This window comes from Medicago truncatula, chromosome 8 (genome assembly GCF_003473485.1).
Source record: "Medicago truncatula cultivar Jemalong A17 chromosome 8, MtrunA17r5.0-ANR, whole genome shotgun sequence".
NCBI lineage: Eukaryota > Viridiplantae > Streptophyta > Magnoliopsida > Fabales > Fabaceae > Medicago > Medicago truncatula.
Genome location: NC_053049.1, coordinates 12,873,020 through 12,886,143, shown reverse-complemented (window position 1 = coordinate 12,886,143; position 13,124 = coordinate 12,873,020). Strand labels below are relative to the sequence as shown.

The 13,124-nt window shown below is 32.4% G+C and overlaps 1 protein-coding gene across 1 annotated transcript; it reads left to right on the top strand.

Moving 5' to 3' along the window:
* The first annotated feature begins 9,330 nt into the window (after positions 1 to 9,330).
* Positions 9,331 to 11,515, top strand: LOC112418504 (protein FAR1-RELATED SEQUENCE 5-like). Its single transcript, XM_039829005.1, has 2 exons — positions 9,331 to 11,347; positions 11,502 to 11,515. The coding sequence occupies exons 1-2, from the start codon at positions 9,331 to 9,333 to the stop codon at positions 11,513 to 11,515; spliced, it is 2,031 nt and encodes a 676-aa protein (XP_039684939.1).
* Positions 11,516 to 13,124: the final 1,609 nt, after the last annotated feature.

The window sequence follows — 13,124 nt, the reverse complement described above, 5'->3', positions numbered from 1 at the left end:
AACTTACCACATCATGACACCTTACATCGGTGGCAAACTGATGTGAAAACTCATTTCCAACTGATGTAGTGAAAACTCATTTTCAACTGATGTAAAAACTCCATTCTGTACTCGGATCTATTTCTCTTATGGCGATTTCGTTTTTCAATAGGAACCTCTGAGTCTAAAGAAAAATGGGGTGGTGGAGTAGGTTGGTTAGGTGATGGAGGTTGGTTAGGTGGTTCATAGTTATCTTGTGCTATGAATGTATCACTATTGGGATCATATGAAAACCTTCCATTACAAAACTTTCACTTTCTTGCTCAAAAGTTGTTGCGTCAGTATCCCCAGGGTCTAATGCTATAGAATTATTCCCGCTAGACACTCCACCTCCAACAACAATCTTCAAATAATCATAATCAATCATACTTTTTTCTTGAAGATTTTTGTGAGATGGATGGGACTAAAAAACAAAAAAATCACTATACATATTACAAAAAAAAATAAAAAAAATCATATTTCTTCAGTAATTATTTGAAGTAATTATTCCATACTTCTTCAGTAGTTGTGTAAGTCTTTGCAACAGAATCCCATCCAAAACCAGAGTTGTTACACATAAACGTTGACATCTTATTGTATTGAGTTCTAAACCACTTCATTCGGCTCAAGTAATGATTATAAGTTTTATGTGATTCAGTTTTGGCTTTGAGCTGAGGAAGGATAGTGAAGGTGAGAAAAACACAAGAAGGGGGGTTGAATTGTGTTTTCTTTTTCCAAAAAAAAAATTCTTCTTCTGATATCACTTCAAAAGCTGTTTAAGAGTGCTTCTGATGTGATAATACTTCAGATGTAATTAAATTGCTTCTGATGTGAAGTTTAGAATCAGATACGCAGCGGATTAACAACAGAGTAGAGAGAAGAAAGAGAAACACAAGCAATTATACTGGTTCCTTCCACAAACTGGAAGTAGTCCAGTCCCCCTTGCACTTCCAAGGAGATTTCCACTAAGTTTAATCACACATATTACAACTGCTCAATACTACACCTAGTATGAGACTTCACAAATGCTCAAGCACGCAGACAAGAGACTTCCTTTGCTCAAGCACTAAAGCAAGAGACTTCCTATGCTCAAGCACTAAAGCAAGAGACTTCTATTCAAAAAGAATTACACAGAAAATTGTTTGAGTTTGAACACTTGATATACAATCAGTGGTGTTCACAATACAATGCAATTGAAAGACTCTCTAGACTTAAGAATTTCTAAGATATATCAAATGAACACATAAATTCAAAGTGCTTTGTGTGAAACAAATTTGGCAGAGTTTGGGCGCTTTTATCTTGATGTCTTGTCTCACTATTGATCTTCAAGTCTTCACTCCTTTATATAGTGGTGTGAGAGAGTCGTTGAGATCTTTAAGCACGTCAATAGAGTCGTTAAGAAACCTTGATCAAATACCAATGATCTTTTGCCTGATTTGGAAGTTGTCCTATGAAGGATCATGTTCAAATTCATTCCTATCTTGAAGGAACATTTCTGCAGGCAGAGCTGTTTATCTTGTCTTGTAGCGTAGACACAAGCAGAGTCGTGGAGGTAGTGGTTGTACACTTTGTACTTTGTCAACTCTCATTGAGGGACAAGCACCCAATGCTTTTCAAATGAACAGTTGCCACCTTCCCTTTAGTCTTTCGCTTTCTTAGACGAGGTTGAATCCAATAGACAGCTATTTGAAACTTCAGGTTGAATCTTCTGATTAACTTCAGTTTCTGATGTTATACAGCTTCTGAACAATTGGCTTCTGAAGGTCTTGCTTCTGATGACGTCATCAGATGCATTTTGGCTTCAGACGCACTTTCAACTTCAGAGGCAGATTTCTTCAGATGCTTCTAGGTTTCTCTTCTCGTTGATTCCTTTGCTCTCTTTTGTTCTTCCAAGACCTGTTAAATTGATCAACTTTGTCTATGGTCCTGTACACTTGAACAAATATTAGCAATATCCAATTGACAATTTTTAATACCTTGTTATCATCAAAACTCATTAAGGTTTATTTTAAAACACATTTTGTTCCAACAGATAGCTCGCTCTACATTTTGTTTACAAAGGGACCCATTGGCATCACATAACCCTCTATTTATAGCATCCACCAAGAGATACAACAACTCATTATTTCCTCCATGGTCCAAGCTACATAGCCATCTTTGTCCTTACCCTTCCCTCTATTATTTTCTTGTTGTGAATCCCCCATTTAATCACTAATATCATTATATATATACTTATGGCGATTTATAAGCTCTAGTCTATAAGCTCTAATGCTATAAGCATAAGTATAAACTATTTATGCAAACAGGGCCTAAATATCATTATTTTCACTAGTAATAGGAAGAAGTTTTAGAAACTTTAAATTTATTTATTTTTATATAAAGGAGAAGAAAATTATGAAAATTCTTTGGTTTTCTTATGTTTTGTTGGATACTATATCTATGTGCGTTAAATTAACTCACAATTTAAATTTATTTCGAAATAACTAAATATAAAAACGACATGACATTAAATAATTAAATGATGAATATACATCTAACAAAACACTCCAGCATATTATAGTGTCCACAACAAAATTATTATTAATCATCAATGCGGTAGTCATAATCATTTCACATCTTGGAATTAAATTACAATGCAACTTCATCGATCTTGTACATGGAAATGAAATAAATTATAGATCATCAAAAACCATGAAAAGGATGAAAGAAATCATCACCATTAAACTCATCAGAATCATACAAGAACCCATACATCAAATCCGTGTGCATGGGCGGTTCCACCGTGTAGCGACCCCGGGCGGTCGCCCGGGCTCGATCGATAATTTTTGCACATTAGACTCAACCAAAAAGCTCATTAACACATTTATAAAAAGAAAAATTTGGGCAATTTGAAAATTGTCACACGTAAATAGGTCTTGGAATTTTATTTGGCACACTATTGACAGTTTCATCTCTCTTATTTTAACGGGTTAATTGTTCAAATTGACTCTTTAATATACTTTATGTTTGAAAAATGACCCAATAAAATACAAAATATATACTCTAACATTGTAACTTGAATTTTTTCTTATTTAATTTTGATCACCCTATAATATACGTGTAGTCTAAACATGTGACCTAAATGTTGAATTTTTTCACTATTTTTTTCTTACATGTTTAGCACGTTAAAATATAGCTTTACATAAAATTAAATTTCTTCGACCAGGGATAAATTAATTATGAATTTTTATTCCCTCATAATTATGAATTTCTTAAACAATTTATAATTAATTTGTATCTCGTTTAAAATTTACAAAATTTCATTGTGAATGTTTCTTATCATGTTCTAGTCATGCCTATAGGGAACTAAATTTGACTTGTGAGTATACGCTTACGCGGAACAAAATTTCAATTTTGCACGTTTCAGTTGAAAAATCAAAATAAATTTAAACGATTTCGAAATGCTATGAAACTTTACAAATCCCTTTTATGTATTTTTATAGATGTCTTTGCAAATAATGAGCTCAAAATTTGATTTATAGATCGAGATTTCTGTTGTTTTGTTTTTTGAGCTTTTGACACTTTAAAAATTCATAATTAATTTGTCGTTTGTCGAAAATTTATAATTTTTTTGTTAAAGCCATATTTTAACGTTCTTAACTCGTCGCTGGAAAATCATGAAAAAATTCAATCTCTCAGTTGCTTTTTTGGACTTCGCGTATATTACAGGTTATAAATAATAAAAATCTCGAATTACATGGTCAGAATACATGTTATTTAATTACAGGGTCAATTTTCAGACTTCACGTATATTACGTGGTTAATTTAAATTAATAACCCTATTTTAAATTGTACTTTTGTTGATAAAATGATAAACTTCATTTATTTTGATTTTTTTTAGGTAAAAAAAAAAAAAAAACGATTTATGACTGTTTATATATTATATCACATGTGAATTTACGATTAATTTTTCGCCCAGGCTCCATAAATTTCCTGGCTCCGCCACTGCGTGTGATCAGATTCAAGTCTAGATATAGAATTATCTAAAGTAGGGTTAGGGGATATAGGGTTACTGATCTCTAAGGAAGATGAAGGAACTTCCTCCTTATACTCCACTAAATGTGATGATGATAAAAAGGGACCTTCATGCTTTGATGGAGTTGAAAATGTGTTGTTAAAGCTAAGTAATATTATAGGGAAAGTGTCATTGGGGTCATCTATGATGTGAGGAAGATTAGACATGTTTTCACAAGTGTGGTGGCCATAATAAGTGATCTTATACAAGGGAGGATTTTCTTGAATTTTATGCACTTGTTTGGTTGTTTTGCATCTTTGATCATACTTGTGAGTACACCTATAGTAGGTCCTGTATATATCAAATTGGATAAGACCAAAATTAGGTTAGAAAAAATGTAACAACATAAGAATTTTTTGCTGTTAGAAAGAATTGAAATAGCAACAAAAATTTAGAGATACGAAAAATTAAAAAATTTCTCTAATCTTTTTTCGGTAACTAATTTCCGTTGTTATTTCAACCTAGTGATTTAGAATGAAATTAAGAAAGAAAAAATCCAAATTATATTCAAATAATATTTAATAAAAATTATTACTCGCCTGAAGTATTGAGAATTGGCGATCTTTTTCTGCCCATACTGTCTCCATTGATGCCCATCATCTGTTGGAGTTTCTGTCACCTTCTCCCATGTTTGTGTAGTTCTTCTGCATGTAAATTTTAATTAATTCTAATCCTTGATCGATCCATAAACTAATTATTATAAACTTATTATAATTCAATTATACAATAAGCCAGCCTAAATGATTTGGGCAAATGTATTAGTTGGATTTGTATACTTAAAAACTACTCCACATGGCCCCTAAGGTTATCAAGGGGACATTATCTATGAGTTTCTCAGAGTCAAACTAATGCTAAGTCTATATAAGGGGATTAAAGAATATTCTCCACATGCATATAACAGTCTTAGAAGCCTGATTTTCACTTTTTAGTTATAACTTTGTTAAAAGACACCTTCATAAAAATTAGTTGGTGTCTTTTAACAAATGTTCATAGAATAACTTGCTAAAAAACACCTTCATAAAAAGTGTCTTCTAGCCCTTTATATTAGATTCAACGTCGTAAATAGTAAAAAAAAGATAAAGAATTATTTCTAATCATTCATAATTTATTTTTATAGTAACAACTATTTTATTTTTTGACCAAATAACAACTAGTATTATAATTATAATATTCTAATCATTCATAATTTGTTAATATAAATATGAAAAATTATTGTATTAATTCTTTTTTTGGACAACGTGTCCAACATCCTCTTAAACTCACACACACAACCGCAAAGTTTTAAATTCGAACTCAAGTAAATATGTTCCGTCTAACAATATTAATATTGTAAATTGAGTATTAAGTCTTACACATAAATTATGGTGTTAACTTATTCATCCACTATAGATACTACTTTATATTTAAAAATGCATTGTCTACTTTAAAACAATATGTAAGCATATTTAAAAATACAAAATGCAACAAATAAATGATATAATTACCTTCTTTTGTAGCATCCTCTTGTAGTAGTAGAGGTTTCTTTGAAGTCGATAGATCTAATTACTGGATTAATGGAAGAAAAGTCATTTTGTACTTGGTCTATAGGGATGTTTTTGTCATTGCTCAAGATGAATATGGCACTATTAAATGAGTTGATGACATTGTTGACAAGATTTTGAGCTAATGAAGTTGTTGTCAACTCATTATTTTTTAGCAGTACTTGCCTTAGTTGGTTAGCCAACTCACACCCTCTCATAACCTCCTCCATTGCTTTGCCATAATTATCCATATTCTCAATAATATTCAACTCTCTCACTTACTACATTATATAGATGTACATCTATGGCAAATATATATCTTATTCCTTTCCTTTTTTGGCCATTTTGATTGAAGTTGGACTAACCTAGCAACTTGTAATGTTATTATACATTATTATTCTCTTTCCTTCTATCTTCCCCCAACTCCAACTTGCTATTTTTCTAACAAAGAAAATTAGATGAATAATCTATCTTCTTTCAATAAAATAACCTCCTCCATTGCCTTGCCATGATTCTCCATATTCTCAAATAATAATCAACTCTCTCACTTGCTACTTTATATAGATGTACATATAATGGCTAATATGTGTGTGTGTGTGTATATATATATATATATATATATATATATATATATATATATATATATATATATATATATATATTCCTTTCCTTTTTTGGCCATTTTGATTGAAGTTGGACTAACCTAGCAACTTGTTATGTTATTATACATTATTATTATCTTTCCTTCTATCTTCCCCCAACTCCAACTTGCTATTTTTCTAACAAAATAAATAATCTTGCACAAAAAAAAATTAGATAAATAATCTTCCCTTGAACTTTCTTGATAAAATAATATATCTTCTTTCAATAAAATAATCTATCTTATTTACCAAAAATAAATAAGTAATCCAATTTCAATCTTAGAGCATACTAGTACCTTGGTTTCACGAATATGATTAAAGTAGATTATTTGGTTTCACGAATATGACTGAGGAAAAATAAAATAACGGTTTTATCAAAGAAAAAAGATATTTGTACAACCATTTTTTGATAATTTTTGTGACAACTTTCTCTCTCACACTCACATTATGTTATTACTTTCTCTCTCCATTACTTTGATTTTTGTATCAATACCTCATTTTTTTTTATAAATTTATGGTTTTTACAAAAATTATCATCCAAATAGTTGTTCAAATAACACAACTCTTTATCAAATTAACATTGTTAATTATCTGTTGTTTCTCATCATCATAAATGTAAATTGAAAAATATTAACTTATGAACTGCGTATACACGTAATACTAAGTATACTAAAAAAGAATATAATTTGATGTCCTGATGTACAAGATAGATAGTCTTTTTCTTGATTTACATGCTAGCATTAGATAAAAGTTGCCTGGAAGGTCGTATGACAATGTAATGGGCCAGTTTTGCACGATTTTGAGAAGATTTTGGAAGTGTAAGCTACTTGAAAAATCGTGCCACGATGGACCTGTATCGTGGCACGTTTGACGGAGCGTCAAATTGTGATTTTTTAATTCTAGAAAAATCATGGCACGTTGGATATGGATCGTACCACGATGAAAGTTTAAGTCTTCTGCCACGTAGATTGATGAAGCCATCGTGCCGCGATGGACTCGTAACATGGCACAATAAGACAATTACAGAAACTCAGCTATAAAAGTCAGATGTGAATTTAGGGCAATGATTCGATTTTTAAACGATTTCAGAGCATATATGGAAACACACAGTGGATCTCACACCAACTCATAGTTGGTCCTGATTTATGTATGTTTTATTATTCCTATGTTGTTAATTGTCTTAGTTAAGAGTAGCTAAGCTTTTAGATTGATTAAGCCGATATGACTTTATTTGTAAGTTGTGAGCATGTAACTTTGTGTAAGAACTCTCTTTGACATCAATGAAATCCTAGTATTATTCAGTATTATTTGTGTTTAATGCCTTTTATTTGATTATGTATGACTACTAGCCCTAACTTCTTGATTATATAAATTGACCTTAGAAATTGATTGACTACTAGCCATAACTATTGATTCTGGCCTAATAATGCTCGTTGACTTAATATATTAAGCTAGAGATAGGAAATTGAGAGTTATGACTTATGGATTAACGAACTAGTAACACTTATGAAGTTAGGAATCAACAAGAGATTAAGGGAAATGGGTTTGATTCAAGAGATTGATCAAAACTATTGGGTTAATCTGTCGTAAAACTAGGTGAACATTGAGAGAAGAGGAGCAAATTATTCACAGTGAGCAATAGACAATTCGAAGGCTTGATCATATGTTTTAATCTAATCTTCATACCAAGTTAATTGCTTTATTTTTACTTTTTATGCAACCAAATCCAACTGCTTAGGGTAACCCTAAATTTTATACATATGACATATTAATCTTATTGCTAAAATTGAGATTAACACAGTACTCATTGATACAAACTTAGAATTATTACTTCAATAGATTTAGTATACTTGTTAAATATCTATATTCCACATTATCAAGTTGTATGAAACTTCATTTAAAATATGTCACATTATCATCCGAGTCCGAAAATATGAAAAATGAACCACAACTTTGTAATTTTATAATGGATGGACCATTTTCCTAAGTGGGTTAAAATAGGGGGATTAAAATTGTAATTAAATCGTTCATATGAACTTAACTTAAGACATTACATTATATATATATATATATATATATATATATATATATATATAGATGGTGTTTGAATATCAAATATTTTTAACTACTAGATTACTCGAAGAAAATTTGTGACTACATCTAAATATAATGGGACATAGAGAATATTTTGTTACATTAAAATATCAACATTGAAAATTATAATAGTCTAATTACTCACCATTCAGATAGATCTTGGCATCTGACCGTTGAAGACGTGTGCTGATGGAATGGTGATGTTGTCGTGATTGTGTCATAGGTATGACGTTAGATAAAAAATAATTTAATTTATTTATATTAATGTGAAAGGACAATGTGAACTTTCCAGGTTGTGCTGCGAATCTTTGGATTTGGATCCTCAGCTGCAGTATCTTCTGCTGCAATGTCTACTGCTAAATCTGAGCCATTGGATTAAATAAATAATTAATTAAAATAAATAATAATAAAAATATGAAAACTGCCCAATTACATCATGTCGTGCGTGCGTTATTTTGTTTCTACCAGGGAAGTTATTCATCGTTGCTGCAAAAACTAACTAGCTTGTGCCAAAACACAAAGAACACTAATATTCAATTGCCCTTATTTACTTTTTCGATTGTCTCAAATCTCAGGTACGTCTATTGTTTTTTCTCCATTGGTCATAACTAATTTCATATGCTGATCCATTACTTTTACTTGTAATATTTTTCACTTACTTGTCCTCATTACTTATATAAGAAACAAATTATTTCACATGTTTGTCCTCATTCACTTTTATGATTACAAAAAACTAACCAACAGAGTTGAGAATTGATTTTAAAATGTGATACATTAAATATTATATATATGTTTCTTTTGTGAGTTATATATACTCTTTTACGTTAATTTAGATTGTTTATATTCATGTATAATTGTTTCTTTTGTGAGTTATATATACTCTTTTACGATGATAATTTAGATTGTTTATACTCATTTATAATTAAATAAGGTATACATTTGGCTACCGCAAATAAGATATACATTTTTTGTTTTTAGGAATTTTTAAGACTTTTGATACAAGATGAATGAAGATTGGAAGCCAAAAGTAGATATGGTTTTCTGTAGCTTTGAAGATGCTTGGGAGTTCTGGAACACTTACGGTGGTAAGGTTGGATTCGGAGTGAGGAAAGATTATACACACAGGAAAAAGGATGGTTCAGTTTCTTCTTGTAGGTTTGTTTGCTGCAAAGAAGGCATGCGAAAGCCAGACAAGCGAGATTATAAAACAAAGAATCCAAGACTAGAGACCAGAACAAATTGTGAAGCAAGGTTAGGACTTAAGAATGTGGATGGAAAATTGATGGTGCATGATTTTGTGGAGGACCACAACCACGAGTTACTTTTGCCAGAAACAACTCATATGTTGTCGTCTCAACGAAAGGTTTCTGAAATTCATTGTCAACAAATTGAACTAGCTGATAGTGTCGGTGTACAACAAAAGAAATCGTTTGATTTATTGAGTAAAGAAGTAGGAGGCAGAACTAACTTGGGTTTTATACGTCTTGATCAAAAGAATTATCTTCGGAAAAAAAGAGAAAGAAGTTTGGTACAAGGGGAGGCCGGCTATTTATTGCAATACTTTCAAAGAAAGACGGTAGAAAATCCAACTTTCTACCATGCTTATCAGCTAGATATTGAAGATCAAATCACCAATGTGTTTTGGGCAGATGCTAGGATGCTGGTTGATTACAGTTATTTTGGTGATGTTGTTTCTCTTGATTCAACATATTGCACAAATAGTTCGCACAGACCACTAGCAATCATCTCGGGATTTAACCACCATCGAGGAGCCGTAATTTTTGGAGCTGCATTATTATATGACGAAACTGCTGAGTCATACGAGTGGCTATTTGAGCCATTTCTAGAAGCACATAAGCAGAAAATGCCTCAAACAGTTTTTACTGATCAAGCCAAATCAATGGCAAAAGCATTAGCCGAGGTTATGCCTGAAGCTTACCATGGTTTATGTACGTGGCACTTGATGCAAAATGGAATTAAACACTTAGGAAATTTAATGAAGGGGGAATCTTATTTTCTTAGTGACTTTAAGAAATGCATGTATGGTTATGAAGATGTAGAACAATTTGAAGATGGTTGGACATCCCTCCTTATAAAGTATGGTGTTCAGAAAAATGATTGGTTGCAAAGAATGTACAATATAAAGGAGAAATGGGCATCTTGTTACATGAAGAAGACTTTGACATTAGGGATGCGAAGCACTCAACTTAGTGAAAGTGTGAATGCAGATATTAAAAATTTTATGAGTAAGAACTTGGATTTAATTAAATTTTTTGAGCGTTTTGAAGATGTTGTAGAAGAAAAGCGGTATAAAGAATTGAAGTGTGAATTTGAAGCACGCCAAAAAATTCCAAGATTGAAGAACTCATATTCTGATATTTTGCAACAAGTGTCCAAGCTTTATACTCCTACTATTTTCGACTTATTCCAACGTGAGTATGAGTTGTTTGAAGCATGCTTTGTGAAAAGCATGGACATACAAACATCATCATCTACTTATGTTATTGCCAAGAAAAGGAATATGGGAGAATGGCAAGTGACCTTCGATTTGGAAAAGAATACAATTTGTTGCTCTTGTCGTAAATTTGAAAGCTTTGGCATACTTTGTTGTCATTGCTTAAAAGTCTTCATTCATATGGACGTTACATCAGTGCCTGAGCCTTATATTTTAAAGAGGTGGACAAAGATAGCAAGAAGTAGAGCTTCACAAACTATTGGTGTTAGTCATGTGGTAGAAGACTTGGATTTATCTCCAGCACAATGTTATAAGGAAATTTGTCCCCGCTTTATTAGGATAGTCACAGAAGGATGTAGAAGTCCAGAAGCTGTTGAGTTTCTTAAGGAAGCTGCTGATGAATTGGACGAGCAAATGCTAAAGTTTCAAAATATGCAAATAAGTAGTGAACAAGTGAATGGAACCTCTAACAATATTAAAGAGATATCAATTACTAATGATTGTGCAACACAAGTAAAGGGGTTTAAGAACAACGAAGGTCCAAAGGGTTCAAAACGTTGGAAAGGTTGGGTAGAAACAAAACTGGCCAAGAGAAAGAAACGTGCGAAGTCCATTGCTTCACAAATTCAAGAACCTATGGTATTATTAATATATTTAGTTTTATTTTTTGTTTTTGTTGACTACATAAGCTTACCTTTATATTCCTTTTTTTCGTGTAGAAGAACAAAGGTAAGCAGGGTTCCAAAAATATAAAGAGGCGGGATGAAGTGTCAAACATAAGTGCTCCACAAAGTCAAAAGCAATATGTTGTGTCCAACACTAGTGATTTACAACGTCAACAACCATTTGCATCGTCAATTACAAGTGCACCTATATGGCTTAATAATGCATACAATCAACCATCTATGGTTAGCTAATAACAATTTGAATTTGTGAATGACCTTAACTATGTTTAGTGTTTAAATTATTTTGGGTTTTATGTAGGGAGACGATGGAACTTCTAGTCAATTCGGTGTTGCTAGTTTTACTAGCTTATTGATGGTAAATTTCAAATTATACGATTCACTTTCAAATCTATATATATAATATTAATTTGCATTTTTTAAATTATAGGAGCAACTTGATGATGGTACCAGAGACTTGAATTGAGGCCCATAGTTGTATCGAGATGTTGAAGAGCTTATGATACAAATTCAGTGTTGACATGAGTTTTTTTTTTTTATTAGCTGCTATTTTTGATTAGTTATTTAAGTGTTATCATGAATTTTTAATTAGGTGTTGCTTTACATAAGCCCCTTTTACAATTATTGTACTATTTCTTTGTTGTTTGATTAGGTGCTGTCAAATGTCAATGCAAGTAAAACATCCATTTGCTTTTCTTGTTTACAAAAGTAAATGAATTCTATATTGTTATAATTAGAACCAAAGTATAAAATGAGGATGAATACTTGTGTGGAAACCACAAATGTAAAACATTTGGACACACTCACACAAATTGAAGGTGCAGTAGCTGTCTTTGGTTTTGTTTGTGGGGTGGTTTTTTTCCAGTTCATGCTTCAAGGGCTGGTCATGCACGGATGTTGGCTGCTATGGCTTTTGGTTTGTTTTTCTTTCAAACAGTAGTGTAGGTAATGGTATGGTATTGGGGGGTGGCAGCCTTGCTGGAGTTTTTTGTCTAAGTTTTTTCTATGTGAATTATGAGGAAGGGGTATGCGTTCTTTTGTTATACGGGAGCAGCTGTTTTTGTATAATTAACATATAGGTGGCCCTTACGCAGCTCTTTTTGTCTTAGAGTTTTCAAACCAATAACAACATCGACGTCTACAATCATCAATGGTTGCGCTGAATTCAGATATATCATTGCTTACCTTATTGTAATAATCTACAACCCTTTTGGCATCCATCTCAAAGTCGACATTAGTGAGTTTCAGCTCATGTACCCATTGGATAGCGTATGAGAGGCCCAAAGCTTCACCTATACCCGATTCACATATAGGACTAGACCGTAGCGTCTTGGCTGCCACAAACTGTCCAGCTTCGTCCCTTATAAACATATCAACACCAATAACATTCAAGGATCTCGTGAATTCCACGTCAACATTACACTTAAGCCTTCCCGTGCCTGGTTTCTGCCACCTGATGTGCTGCTGCTGTGTGGAATTGCTGCCGCCAGCTGATATGGTGCTGACAGCACGCATAGCAGGTTGCTGTTCGCCCTCTCCCAGCACTGAACTGCTGCTCCTGTCGGCTGATACGGTGTTGTTCGCCCTCCCCCAGCCTAGCTTTACACATATATGCTTCCTTCCATCCTTGTAACAACTTACGCGCACATTCAAAAATAA